Raw genomic sequence first — 14,091 nt, 5'->3', positions numbered from 1 at the left:
AAATAAGCTCAGAAAAACGGATGGTATTTTTGCCAGAGGGAAACGCTGGTTGTAAAAGGCAAATGACCTGTACCTTTTTTTCCACGTGACGTTTGTGCATCTGAGCGTTCGCCATATTGGAGCGGTCAAGATCTGCTGTTGCCAGGTAGGGCTGCAGATATTCCTCTATAAATCCCATTCGAATTTGTTTGGTTGTTTGTTTTAAATATTTGAATATATTTAAATTTTTAATTCTTAAATTTAGTACTGGGTGGTTCAGCAGCTCCATGGTTACGCATGGTTCAGCAGCTCCAGTCAGAACCATAATTTACACTGTTTCCTGCCACTGCTCCGCTGCAGAGCAGATCACAGGTCACTCCTGAAAAAATCCTGCCCGCGTTCTCACAGCTCTCAATGTCCTCTTTACTAGAGGACATTCCGTTGGTGATGGTCGGGTTTATTTCCCACTTTCATCGCCACAGCTGTGCAATAACTGGACATTCTGGTCAAAGGTGCATTCTCCCTTGTGCGGGAAGTGTGTGTCCTGGTGGACTACGCACACCGGTATGGGAATATTTCTCTCTAATGCGCGTTCAGTGTACAACAAACCAGATGAACAGGTATTGAACTTTGTATTTTTTTTCTTTTAGATATTCAATTTCAATTGGAATATCGTTCCTGCAGCCCTAGTGCCAGGTGGGATGGGAGGGTGCAGTGTGCGTCGGGGGATGCAGTGCAGCAGACCCCTCCGTGGAGCCGACCGCAGCTCTCCCAACTCCGAACCAAATTTCATAAAAGTCGGGTCGGGCAAGCCGCAGTGACTCCGCTGAGGGGTCTGTACCCCACAGCGCACACTGCATTTGTTTACCTGCGGCCCAGTATAGTGATGATGTCGGACAAATTACCCCAAAAAATAGTGGAAGAATAGTGAACCCGATTGCGATTTCCAAGCTCGAAGTTCAACACTCATTTTGATTGATTTTCGATTTCGAATCGGAGTTCTGACACGCATAGTAATAATAATTTGTATATGAATATATTATATGTATATGACTAGATGTCCAAGAAGAAGGAATGGTCAAAAACCCCTTTGCAGCAGAATACACATACCCAAGTTGTTCCTGATTGCAGACGCTACTTAGATGCTCCAGCTGGTCCCAATACGGCGAATGCGCCTCCAAACCCAACTGAGAACAGGTTCTGACAATCCTAGATGTGTAGAAGAGACATACTGTAAAACCCAGTAAATATAAATGTTAATAAATGTGTACCCTGATGCATATCGTGATTTACACAGATAAGTGGTGTCGTAGTAATTTACAGATTAATTTACAAGGATATGGGCCTTGTAAGATGAGCATGCCTGTACAAGATGAAGACAAATTCTGAAAGAAAAAAACCAAGGCCCGGTCTGCTTCGTGGCACCTCAGGCGGTAGAGGTCAGAGAGACTCGTCCGTTGCAGGAGGTCGTGGGAAATGGTCTCTGCGAGGTGGAGCGCAGGCAGTGTGAGGTGGACGAGGGAGAGAGAGAGCAACTCCTCCACCAGCAGGTCCAGATAGAACAGGCTCTGGTACTGATGTCAAACAAAAAAAACCTTTTAAAATAGTGAAGAGAAAATAGCTTAATCCTCCAGATAATAACAGGAGTTATTGTACCTTGAATGCCATGTGATGGCTGGAACCACTCTATTTGGCCCATTTTCCCGACCGTGCTTGCTCCATATTCCAGGCTTGTCGAGGCAAATTTCATCACCTAAATTCCTTCCCGCTCGAGCTACATAAATTAATCACAATTAAATTTGATTTCTGATTTTCAGTGCCTGACAAAAGCTCTGATTTGATCCAAACAGATCAATAAGTGCACCGCTGCTTCAGAACGACGCGTGCCAGCATGTCGATGCTGCAGGTTTGAACACGGGACGGCGTTCGGGCCAAAAAGGCACCAAAAGAATACTCAAAAAAAGTACAACAATGACTGCATTTCTTAAGGAAAATTAATTATTTTTACATGTGCAAGGTCTGTAATTGAATCCATCCGGAACTTTTCCAGAGTTTATACTGGAGATTCCAGATATTTGGTCATTTCTGACACACCTCCTTTTTTTCCTTCATTGTTTTCATTTTTCCAGGCCCTGATGCTAACCTTTAGAAGTGGTTGCCAAATTGGTAACTGTGCATCAGCTATTGGTTGCCAAGACAGGCAAAAAGGTTGCTTATTGTTCCAGACCCTGTGTTATTTTTGTTTTATCTGTTTATTCTGTTTTCATTGGTCTCAATCTATTTCAACCATTTGTGTATTTGTTCTCTCCCACCTTGACTTCAACCGAATTTCCAAACAGTGTGTTGAGCTGGGGGATGACAGTAACGTGTCACAGATGGGAGGAGGGGTAACTTGCCTGTCTGGCGATACTGTGCGTGTTGACACAGCCCGGGTCGCTGCGGGTTCTGAACCTGCTGCGGACCTCGTCTGGACAGGCGTAGCGGCACCACTCGCCTGAGGTGACGGGCGGAGAGTCGTCATGGTGGCGATGCTTGGGTTTGTCCGCCATGAGGGGGTGCTGCCGCACCACTGCCTGAGTGTACGTGGGTGGTTTTTCGACTTTAGTTAAATCAGAATCATCACCAGGATCAGGCTTTATCAGAGATAAACAGAGAGCCGTACTGTGCAACATCTGACTGGTGGAGGTTTGAGCTGCAGTGATGGAGGCAGTGGACACTGTGTCCATGGAGGTTCATACTTTGGCTAAAATAAAAAAGTGGGTCCATATAAAAGTAGATTTTTCTATTCATAAATTGAGTGGAGGCGGTTTGGTGCTTGAAGCCAGGAGGCCGAGAACTTGGACATCCGGTGGGCATGTGAGTCTGGTGATTGAGTTGCGGCTCCAGGTTATTAGATATATAATAATAGAATAAATATGAATAATAATCGATAAAAGGGCTTCTCTTGTCAGTTGTGCATATTTTATATATATATATATACACACACACACACACACACACACACACACACACATACACACACACACACACACACACACACACTGATTGAGGCTTTAGGCAAAGATTTCACTTTGTGCCAAACTGTTTGTGAATGAGGCCCACTGTGTATAAAGTGTCAATATATTGATATAGAATCATATCGTGAGCCATCTCAACAACATCAGAAGCGATATTGAAACCAATCGTGACCCTTTGCATCAAAATCAATGGCTCATCTGTCTCACGATACGATTCTATATCGCTATATTTACATCTGATCCACAATGAGAAGAGCTTTTTACCTTTTCAATAAAACATTGGATGTGCATGACGAAAATATTTCCCAGAGGATATTATTGATATAAGAATGTACTGAATCGAGTGTAGAATTTAAACTACAGAATTGTTGTTAATGATGAGCAGATATATACGGTTGCGGAAGAAGCAGGAAGGGTGCGACGACATAAAATGTCCACCTGATGTATGAGCGTCTGAGAATCTTACGGACTCTTTGCTCTTTTTCCCATTGCCCTTGCCCTTGTCCTTGTCCGAGCCTTTGTCTTTTTTGGAGATGGTGTCAGAGGGGGGTGACTCGAACTACTGACTTCTTTGTCATCTTGTTGAGGACATAGGTACTTGCCCTGGACACCTGCGGGGACAGAGCTCACAGCTGCTGCTAGTTCCGGCTGTCCCATATTAAAGAGCCCGAGCTCCCATCTCCAAAAGTGATCTGTTGTCGAGACAAACTGAAGTGATGGTTGGCAAGGCGGGGGTACCATTAAAGCAGAGGTTGGCTATTTTTCAACCCAGGCCTCATTAAAATGTTGGTTCCATCATTTGTAACTGTTTATAGTTTAAACTTGCCGAAAGATTTTTTAACTTGTTGTTCTGCTGCAGCTTCTCTTGAGACCTCATTCACTTACAGCGTGGTGCACAAATTTGTGCGTAAAGCATTTAGCATCAATATTATTTTCTAACTTGTATTTGTTCTTACTTTAGGGTCAAAATTAGAACTGCCTCTGACCGCTTGTACACACGAATCACAAAGACAAAATTATACAATATAGAAAAGATTTTGCTAATAATAACAACAGCCACGTATTATTTTTCTTCCTTGCATATTTTGTTTTTTGTGTGTGTTTTTTTTATATATTCCCATAAAATTCTTAATGCTTAAATTAACTCTCTATGAAGATTAATGCTGCAAAATGCAAGAGCCCGTAGAACAGGATGTGAGTAGCGGTAGAACAAAAATATGAACTTGTATATTGAGATTTTACACTCACACAAAATATTCACACACCTCTGTTCTGAATTTAAAGTGACTACATGTTGCACAGCCTTTCAATTTCAAAATAAAAGTGCTTGTTTTATATATATATATATATATATATATTTCAAAGTTTGATATGTAGTCTGTGAAATTGGGAAATTTAAAGGCTGTGCAACATGTAGTCTAGGTCATAGAACTATATAGACTTAGTGTGGATGTCCTAAGGCACAAAAGCTATTAACATTTTTGAATTGTGTCATGTTATTTGTAGACCGTCCCTAATACACCATTGAAACAGCGACCCACTCTCAGTGCTTCCACTGTCCGCGAAGCTGGACCTCATTCCGGAGACGCGATCAGCCGCTCTCCCCTGTGAGGTCCGGAAGAATGTCTGTTTACCGAGGTTAATTACCGTGGTAAAGATTCGAGATATCAGCGCTAAAAAAAAAACGAAAACTCCTCTGTCTTGTGATTGGTCAGAACTTACACCCCCCCATTTGCATCCACAGTTACAGATACACAAGTTAGTTTAGCAACAGGCTTCTCACAAGAAGTGCTGCAAATGTCAAGGACCACAGGTTTGAAATTTTGTGAAGTTGTAAGGATCAATTTGAGAGGTTGTGATCAGAGATTTGTTCTTGTAATAAAAATGTGAGGGGTTGTGATCCTGGATTAATAGTTGTACTGGAAAATGGCTTAAAATAAAAGAAAAGTATAATAAATATATAACACATATATAATATATATTACATATAATTATATTATAATAAATATAATAGACAGATTTTTTTTCTGTCACTTCAAATTCAGAATACAGGTCTGTGAATATTTTATGTGAGTGAAAATTTCAATATACAAAAATTGTAATATACAACATAAGTTTTTTTTTCAGAATTGTGTTCTACAGGTTCTCAAATCCTATTCTACAAGCTCCTACTCCTACTCCTACCTGCCATATCCACATGATGAAGGTGCAGGCACGGAGTAGGTTGAGCTGGTGCTCGGGTGAAGCCCTTCCTGCCATGACGGCCAGCAGGATGTGGGCTCTCACCAGGAGATCCAGACACTGCACGTCCCTCAACTTTAATTCATTGGAATCTGTGGAATATACTGGCAGAAATAATACCCAAATCAAGCACCAGATGTTAATAATACAATTGAGCGATAATAAGCAAATATAATTATAATCAAATATATCAACACTTTCACTTGTTTCACCATTTTTGACAGAGTAAAAGAGTATTCCTTAGCAGAGGTTTCTAAACATCCAGAGGTTTGTTTATTTTTTGAAATATAAAAACACACCATACCATACCATAACAAAAGTGGTATAGAGTATACTGTACATACCTTTGGGTCTATTATTTAAAACACACGTGCTTTCAAAAATAAATTCATTTTCATTTCATTTTGTGTTTTATTACTCAAACCTTCATCCGCTGTTCATGCAGCAACCCCTGCCGGATCTCAAATCACAAACTCGAGATGCAAGAATTAAAGGCTTCTCAAATTGATGCTACGTGCTAAGAGTTTCGTGCTAAGAGTTGCCTTGCCTGAGAGAATATCTCTCAGGCAAGGCAAGCAGCATTTCAAAAAGAGTGAACACAATTTAATCACAAAACACTTGCAACTAGCTTGTTTTGACAAACCCGACAGCTGGATATGAGAAGTAGGGCTTTGAAGTAGAGATGCATCGATCGATCGGCCGGTGACCGGAATCGGCTTGATTTTCAGCTTGATCGGCCACAGCCAGTGACTGGCAGATCAGTGTCAGACATAGCAGATTCTGTGCCCATTAAATTGACACGCATGTGCACCGCACGATTTACGTCATGCCAGGGCCGGGCAGTGCGACGTTATATCGATATATTTTCAAACGAGCTATATGATGAGACAATAACGTTTATATGGATATTGTTTGATGCCGCGTTAAATACACGACACGTTTCTTCCGTAAAGCCATGCCAGTGTTTGCGTCTCTCCTCTCTCACACTCTCCACCCAGAGGGAGTGTTGGGGGATGGGGACAGAGGGAGAGTCTGCTAATAATTCGCGATTTTAAGTTTGCGATTTTAAATCAAGGGTCGCGTTTTTTGGCTTGTTTTAAAAAAAATACGTTTTAGTTTTTTTATATATGGTCGCTATTTTCCCCAATGTAAAGGTTCCCAACCACGGGGCGTGGGGCATTTGCAACGGGGCCGTGAGAAGGCAGGTGGGAATTTTTCAGAAGTGATCTCAGCTCTGATTGTGCCGCAGCGACTCCGGAATGTATTTGTACAAAAAAGCTCTGTCCAGTAACCTGCAAAAGTTTTTTGGGGTTTTTTTTTGAGAGAGAGTGAGAGAAGGTCCTGCAACCGGTGCAATTTTGGAGAAAATGTAAAAGTTATTTAATGGTCAATATTTTATTATGAACATAAAATTGATAGATGCAATTTTCGATTGAAGAATTGTAAAAAAGAAAATGTTTGTGTATGCTGTCAATAATAGTTATCAGAAAAAAAAAAAAACAATGGGAAATCAGAATCGGCCAAGAAAATTGCAATAGGTACATCTCTACATTGAAGAGCCCTTCCTCATAGTGGAAAAACTCCATAATTACTTCCTGAAAGCCTGGGAGAATCTCTAAAGTAAAATGTACCCACATACGAATGGGAGCATGTTGCGTTGAGATTTCCATGAAGAGATCTGGGCTCAGCATTTACATGTTGGTCTCTTGGGGATTTTCCAAATTTGTTGGTTTACCCTCCCCTTAGGTTTATATCTATTGTTTATCATTTGGTTTATGGTATATTTCCCAATTTGTACTGTTCAATGTTTATTGTTTGGATTTAGCTTTAGTGAGTATTTTTACTCTCATTACTTTATCGTTATTGTTTGTGTGTGCTACTGACACTGCAATTTCTCTGCGGGGAACAAATAATCGATAAAGTATCTTTCTACAGTATCTATCTATTAAGGTTTCTGCTGCAATAAAAGACAACTACTCCATATTTAGTGATTGTGTTGGTACCTTCTCCTTTCTTATTGTCCATTCCCAGCAGGATGTCGATGGCCCAGTGGATCTGATGTAGGGCATCCTCCACAGGGAAGTTCTGGCAGTACAGCCACTCACCAAACTCCAGCAGGAGCTCGGCCTTCTGCCACTGGCTGTCTACACACTGCACCCGGACCCAAAGCACGGATGTTAGGGGCCAACATCGAGAAACACACACACACACACACACACACACACACACACACACACACACACACACACACACACACACACACACACACACACACACACACACACACACACACACACACACACACACACACAGCATGAGAACGAAACATAGCTGCACTGACGTAATGTGTCCAGAGGATGGTGGTATTGTCTTTTTAAGACCACATTGCCTCGTCTGAACACTATGGAAGCCCATTCTCAAGATGAAAAAAATAAATAACAGATGAGACACTATAATGACATAAGATAGCACTAAATAAGAATGATAAAAAGATAATTATGATAAAAACAAAATGAATACTAATAATTATGCTTCAGTATCTCATAATGGTGATTGTCATAATTTAGTCATATTCATCTGGTTCATAGAGCACATTTTGTACATGTCCTATACATATACACACATATATTTACATATATATATATATATACACATATATATATTTTTTGATATTGTCTTTTTTCTATCATGTTAAGAATTACTTTTTTTTAATGCTACTCATCTGTCTGCACCACAACGCACGCAGACAAATTCCTCATATACGAAAACATACTTGGCCCGATAAACACATTCTGATTCTGATATGTCAGACATCCTACATAAGTCATCATTTCAACTTACCATTTAATAATTATGTGATATTAAGTGATAGATAGCATTGATTTTATCATATACAACATCTATTTGTTTGTTTTTTTTATTCACCTGGTGGAAATGGACTTTCCATAGAATACAGACCAGACCACAAATTTCTCTCTGTCAATTTCAGATTGTTCTGTCCAAAAAAAACAAAACAAAAACAACAACAACAACAACAACAAAAAAAAACCTGTCATATTCAATCGTATTTACCACAAGTGAGGTGATGGAGTTCTTGTAGCAGTTGAGCTGCTGGCTGGCATCATCGACGCACAGCGCCACCCGGTGCCACAGCGAAGAACGTAGGAAATCGTCCTCCTCGCTGAGCCTCTGCACCTCCAGCAGCATGCTCTGCCCCAGTCGGACCTGCACCAGCAGGCGCTCCTGGACCAGGAGCCTGGGGGAAGCAGGAAATAGTGAGACTGGCCATGGGCTTTTTGGAGACAGGAAAATGTATTCCACAGCGTTTTCAAGGGCATACGGGCATAGGAGCAATCACAACTGTGTTGCTTCAGATTGAAACAGCGCTGCAATGTGAAGGAAAACCTTGAAAGTATCAGTGAGGGTCAGCAGGCGACAAGGAAAATAATGGACACAGCTATGGTTCTAGTGAAGCCTCAGGGAACTCATCAAAATAGGGAGATAACTTTTTAGTTTTATGTAAAGTAAACAGATCTATCAATCTATCTATCTATATATCTACCTGTCAGTCTGTCTGTCTGTCTGTCTGTCCATCTATCTGTCTATCCAGATATCCTCTAGCTATCTATCCATTTTATCTATCCATCTATTTCTATTACAGATACAAATGCATTCTGTACTCACAGACTGTATTTGCTGTGATGTGTGTCTCTGATTGCTCTGTCCTCATTTATCCATCTATGTATCTATCGATGGATCCATCTATCCATCTATCCATCTCAGGGGAGAATTCACAAAAAAATAGATTGCGGCTGTTAATAGAACTATGAATTGACCGCTATCTGTGCCGTCTTTGCATCCAACTTACAAAATATATTGCGCCAATGATATGACAGCACAAACACACCCATAAAGTTTTGCTACTGAGTGCAATTTTCCCTGGTATTGCGCCTCATTGCAATTATCCATGTGGCAAAGTAAATAATCTGTGCGTCGGGGGTCTCTATTCGAGCATCATTAAGCATTTATGCCACTGATTAACACTTGCCTGTTTTATGAATTAAAATAATTGTTGTACAGTAGTTATTTTGAGTTAAAGTGTTGAATGAAAATGTAAAGGGCCACATGTTCTTTCTTCCTCTTTCACAGTCTTAATTGTTTTTAATCCCCTTTGACACCCCCCCCCCCCCCCCACACACACACACCCCCTCCGAGATCCTGTTACGGAGACGCGCAACACCCCCCAAACTGTTAATGAGTAAATCTATAATAAAACATACTCTTCCCACAGTTCACCTATTACATGAATAAAATATGTATATATTTACATTTTACTTTACTTTTGAAATTGTAGTTCTCACTGAATCTTAATACAATGTAGAAATTAGGACAGTTAATTTAATAGATTTTGCTCTGCCGCAAAGTTCCGGCGGGCAGCTGCACCCAAGGCTGCGACCTGCAGCACTGTCCATGGTCCTATGAGGTTCGAAGACATCTTTGGTTCAATGCCAGTTTGCACCAATTCCCTGTAACTTTTAGTTGTTTTGGACCTTTTTTTAAATGTTTGAAACTGCTTTTTTGTACTATAGATTATCCAAAGTTTCAACAAGTTGTATTTGGAGTGCGTTTTGAAAACCCTGTACTGCTGCCCATTCTGCTACCACCAGAAGCTGTGACAGTAATAACAATAAGAATGATATTGTTTAAATATTATTTATAGATCACTAGAAAGTCTGGGCGTGACACCCCTTAAAATTGCGCTTCAATTGCACCAGCTCACCAAAGACGAGGCTCATTTGAATAGAAAGGGGCCAGTTTTGCACCAAATGTACACATAATACCAAATTTAAATAGGTGTAAACAGCAGCAGCGCACCGAGACGCTATTTGCGTGCCAGTGTGGTTAGCGGTGCATTTCTCCGTTTGAGGGTGCTTTGTGAATTAGATGCTTACTTTTTCTGTTATTTGCGCCACAAAAGCCATGCAAACCTTTTGTGAATTTGCCCCTGAGTGCACTGTATGTGTACTCACAATCTGTGTTTGCTGCGAGGTGTGTCTCTTATCGCTCTGTCCAGTGCATGCAGAGCACCTATCCAATTCCCTCCATCGGCGTGAATGATGAGCAGGAGGCCATGCACGGCTGTTCGCAGCACCAGATCACTCTCGTCTACACATACAACACAGAGGATTACAGAAGATGAAAAAAAGGAAATATTGCATATTTTTGTGTGTGCAGTGAGTTCATGATGTGAAATTACACAATATTAAAAAACTAAAGGACTACTCGAAGGGCTTTAACCTCAAAGAGAGATCTCAAAGCTCAAACCCTCCCATCGCTTTACTGAGTGTAGATGTGTTCCCCTGTTGATCACTGACCAATCAAAAGGATCCATTCAACATGTGTGTGAAGCCTTTCACAAAGAAATAAGGAAAAGCTGTAGCTGTATAAAAATGTTTGAGAATCCTTTTGAGGACTCACTTGAGGCTTCGGGCTCCGAGCTCCCAGGAGACAGATTTGGTGAGGCAGCCAAGGCCTTGGCTCTGCACTGTTTTAAAAGGAACAAGTCGAAGGAAAAATGCATTTATATCTCATTTGCACTCAAAAAAAACAACATGGGGATGATGACGAGTGGGCGACAGAAGAAGTATATATGGTATATATTTGGTCGGTTTTGGTCGGAAGGATGAATGGTTTGACTCTCTTTCAACACTCTGCTCTTAAGGAATCATATATTAAAATAGAGTAACATTTTACATTTTCAGAGCCTTTGTTCATTTGTGACCCACCGCAGCAAAACCCGCTATGTTGCGTATTTCAAAAATCGCCACGAGCCTTCACATAAGTTGAAAAAACTCCATTCCCAGCAGCAAGTTTTCTCAAGATTCATGTTCCTTTGTGTTTTTTTTTTTTTTTTATTATTTTCAAAACCGAGTTTGATTTATAAATAATACATGAATGTTAAACCCTTGAGTTAAATATTCCTGTTAGATTACATGGGGAAACGCAGTTCAGTTACTGAGACGCTGAACAGCGCGAACGCCGATCAATCGTTTCCTTTAAAGCAACCGTCCAGGTGAAGATCATCCCTCCATATTCCATGTGATGTGAAGTCACAATATGAAACCGTTTTCATAGAGTTCAACCTTTAAATCTTAGTAGTTTTACACACACCTGGATACATTGTTGTGTAGGCGGCGTAAGCCGCGAAGAACAAAAGCTGACCTCACTTCCGTAAACAGAAGATGAGAAACCTGCGGTTTCACTTGTCTGTGAAAACTTTAAACTCCGTGTTATTATGGATTATGAGAAGCAGGTGGCAGGTGGCGGAAGTTCTAAATCATATTGCCGACCTTATTCTGACCAATTCGATAGATCCTAATCAGTGTAAGCATTTTGTACTGGACTTCATCTTCAGCGATGTTAGTCAGTTCTCTGACAGCGACGCTGAGAATGACAGTGATGCTGAATCTGATATCTGCATTACCACGGACTTTGAGAACATTTCAAACAGCGGATTTCTACCTGAATATGACGATGAAACGGAATATTTTCAAGAACCACCGGAGGAGACCGACTATACACCCGCTGTTGTTACAACGGAAGAAGTTTCTGCAAGAAGCGATTTCAACAGCACGAGGAAATACTCTCGGAAAGGGAGGTCTACAACTCTATGATCAAGGACTCCAAGAACACCTGTGAGCGCCTCAACCTCTCTTTGGGTGGTCGTGTTCAAGCTGCGAGCGACCACATCAAGATGCATTACAGTTTTGACTTCGCTCAACAGGTTAGTACATGGTCTAAAGAAGTGATGAAAAATTTGGCTATTCATCGTGGAGTTACATTAAATAGGTTGACAAAAGAATACAGCAGAAATGAAATATGAGTTGGTCAACTATTAACATTCCTAGGCGATTTTGGCTATTTGGCATTCGCACATTTACAGTATATATTAAATGACACACCGAGGTTGATATACAGAGACTAATATTACTAATATATTAACTAATTATTACTTAACTAATATAATATTACTAATATTATTGACAGACTGTACATTTTGTTGTGTTTGTGTTGTGCACATTTAAACGTCTAAATAATTCCACTTTTATAAAACATGTATATTCTTACTGTTAAAGGTCAAAGGGTACCAAATGTAACTAAAATCTGCGGAGGGTCACATTTTATTCAGTTGGTTTAACGCATGGTGAGCGAGGGAGGACTTCCTGGGCGCTGAACAAGAGTCCGAAGAATTGGTTTGGCTCTGAGTTGTGATGTTGTCTTGCATCACTACCATGCAGGACCTAAAACTGTCTCTCTAAGATGGATTCCTACCTTGTTATGTTTGCTGGTGGTTCTATCCAGGGCCTCCAGCATCATCAGGAGGGGCCCCTGGAGCTGCAGTCGCTCTGCTGGCGTGTGCGTCAGGGGCAGACAGGCGTTCCAGAAGTGTCCCGCCGCCACTCTGCACAGCGCCAGATTGTCAGCCTTCTCCGCAAAGCTGCAGAACAAAGAAGAAAAAATATATATTATAGGGAGTCTGCAGGTATCACAGAGTTCAGGCATGTATACTTAAATACCACTTAAGACTTATTTGGACTAAATTTAAGATTTCAGAGATATGCGCTTACTCTCTCATTCAACACAGTATTGCAAGTAAGTATGAGATAGAAAAAGACTAGATGTGACTATTCAATGAAAACCACCCAATATGTTGTAAAACTTAAACTTAATTTAAGAAATTACGATTTTTAATAGACCAGAAGGAAAGCGAGTGTTTAATGTAGATTAGCATTAACAATAGGATATAAATGTCAAAATGTTTTGTCATTCATCCCCATCACCATATTGTCATGACCATCACATATGGAATGAGTGTCAAGTCATTTGCATTCAATGAATGATCAATTCCATGTAAATTTACATCCATAACTTTTCCATATGAAAATTTATGAAAATGATCCGACACCTAACACTGGTCAGCAGAACTTTCATGGCCTCTTTGTAAGCCTGCAGGTCCCCACTGGACTCATGGGCCAGACTCAGCCCACGGACGCCGGCCGCAGTGCTCAGCATCTCATTCACTGAAGACGGGCTGTAACTGGATCACCACAGAACATCATTGAACATCGCCCTGTCTCTAATGTTTTATTTATGTTGCAAAACTACACAGCTTGTAAACTTGATGTAAAACATTGTAGAATATCATGGGAGAACTGGGGTGTATAAATATTTAAACATAAACTTCTCTGAATTATAAAAATAATTCAATAACAGCTGCAAAATTGTAATACAACATTTACTCATACCATACACACACACACACACACACACACACACACACACACATTTACTTGAGTTCATTTTCCATGATAACGATTGGGTGATTTAACTCTCAACTTCAGGTAGGTCACTGCGCCGTCAGAAATCTGCGCGCCTCGACTTTTGCCACAATTCCTTCAACAAACTAGTTAGAAGACTGACTTCAGTTTAAAAAGGTTACAATTCACATATTTGTGAATTCAGAAAATCGGTGCGTAAATATTTTTAGAGTGAAAATGTCAACATGCAACTTCACATATATTCTATAGGATCCCATCTACGACTTTGCAAGCTCTCAGCTATTGCAACAAAAATACCTTCATATCGCTCAATCTATCTGTCAATTATTAAAAACTAAAAAAAACATCAAGTACATTGAAAAAAGTACAAAAGGTTGATTCTGCAGCTTTGGAGGCCAAAACTCAATTTAAAAAAAATCATATCCAACTCCCACCGGCCCAATTGTCATATCGCAGCCGCAGAAACACTGACAGATTTAACACTGAATTAAAACATGTGAAATTCCGTCTCTCTC

At 40.4% G+C, this 14,091-nt stretch overlaps 1 protein-coding gene across 1 annotated transcript in view; it reads right to left on the bottom strand.

The window, feature by feature from the left end:
• Window positions 1-14,091, bottom strand: part of cfap46 (cilia and flagella associated protein 46) — a gene marked incomplete at both ends in the record, with an annotated part of 104,039 nt that overhangs the window by 51,235 nt on the left and 38,713 nt on the right. Inside the window, 11 exons of the mRNA XM_080017044.1 lie at window positions 1,405-1,553; window positions 2,376-2,552; window positions 3,463-3,518; window positions 4,538-4,601; window positions 5,181-5,341; window positions 7,241-7,388; window positions 8,310-8,493; window positions 10,268-10,403; window positions 10,716-10,782; window positions 12,570-12,735; window positions 13,204-13,335. Coding sequence (XP_079873170.1) covers window positions 1,405-1,553; window positions 2,376-2,552; window positions 3,463-3,518; window positions 4,538-4,601; window positions 5,181-5,341; window positions 7,241-7,388; window positions 8,310-8,493; window positions 10,268-10,403; window positions 10,716-10,782; window positions 12,570-12,735; window positions 13,204-13,335 — 1,440 coding nt within the window. The remainder of the gene's footprint in view (window positions 1-1,404; window positions 1,554-2,375; window positions 2,553-3,462; window positions 3,519-4,537; window positions 4,602-5,180; window positions 5,342-7,240; window positions 7,389-8,309; window positions 8,494-10,267; window positions 10,404-10,715; window positions 10,783-12,569; window positions 12,736-13,203; window positions 13,336-14,091) is intronic.

Source organism: Zeus faber (genome assembly GCF_960531495.2).
Source record: "Zeus faber genome assembly, chromosome: 16".
NCBI classification, from domain to species: domain Eukaryota; kingdom Metazoa; phylum Chordata; class Actinopteri; order Zeiformes; family Zeidae; genus Zeus; species Zeus faber.
This window is presented reverse-complemented; position numbering and strand designations above follow the sequence as displayed.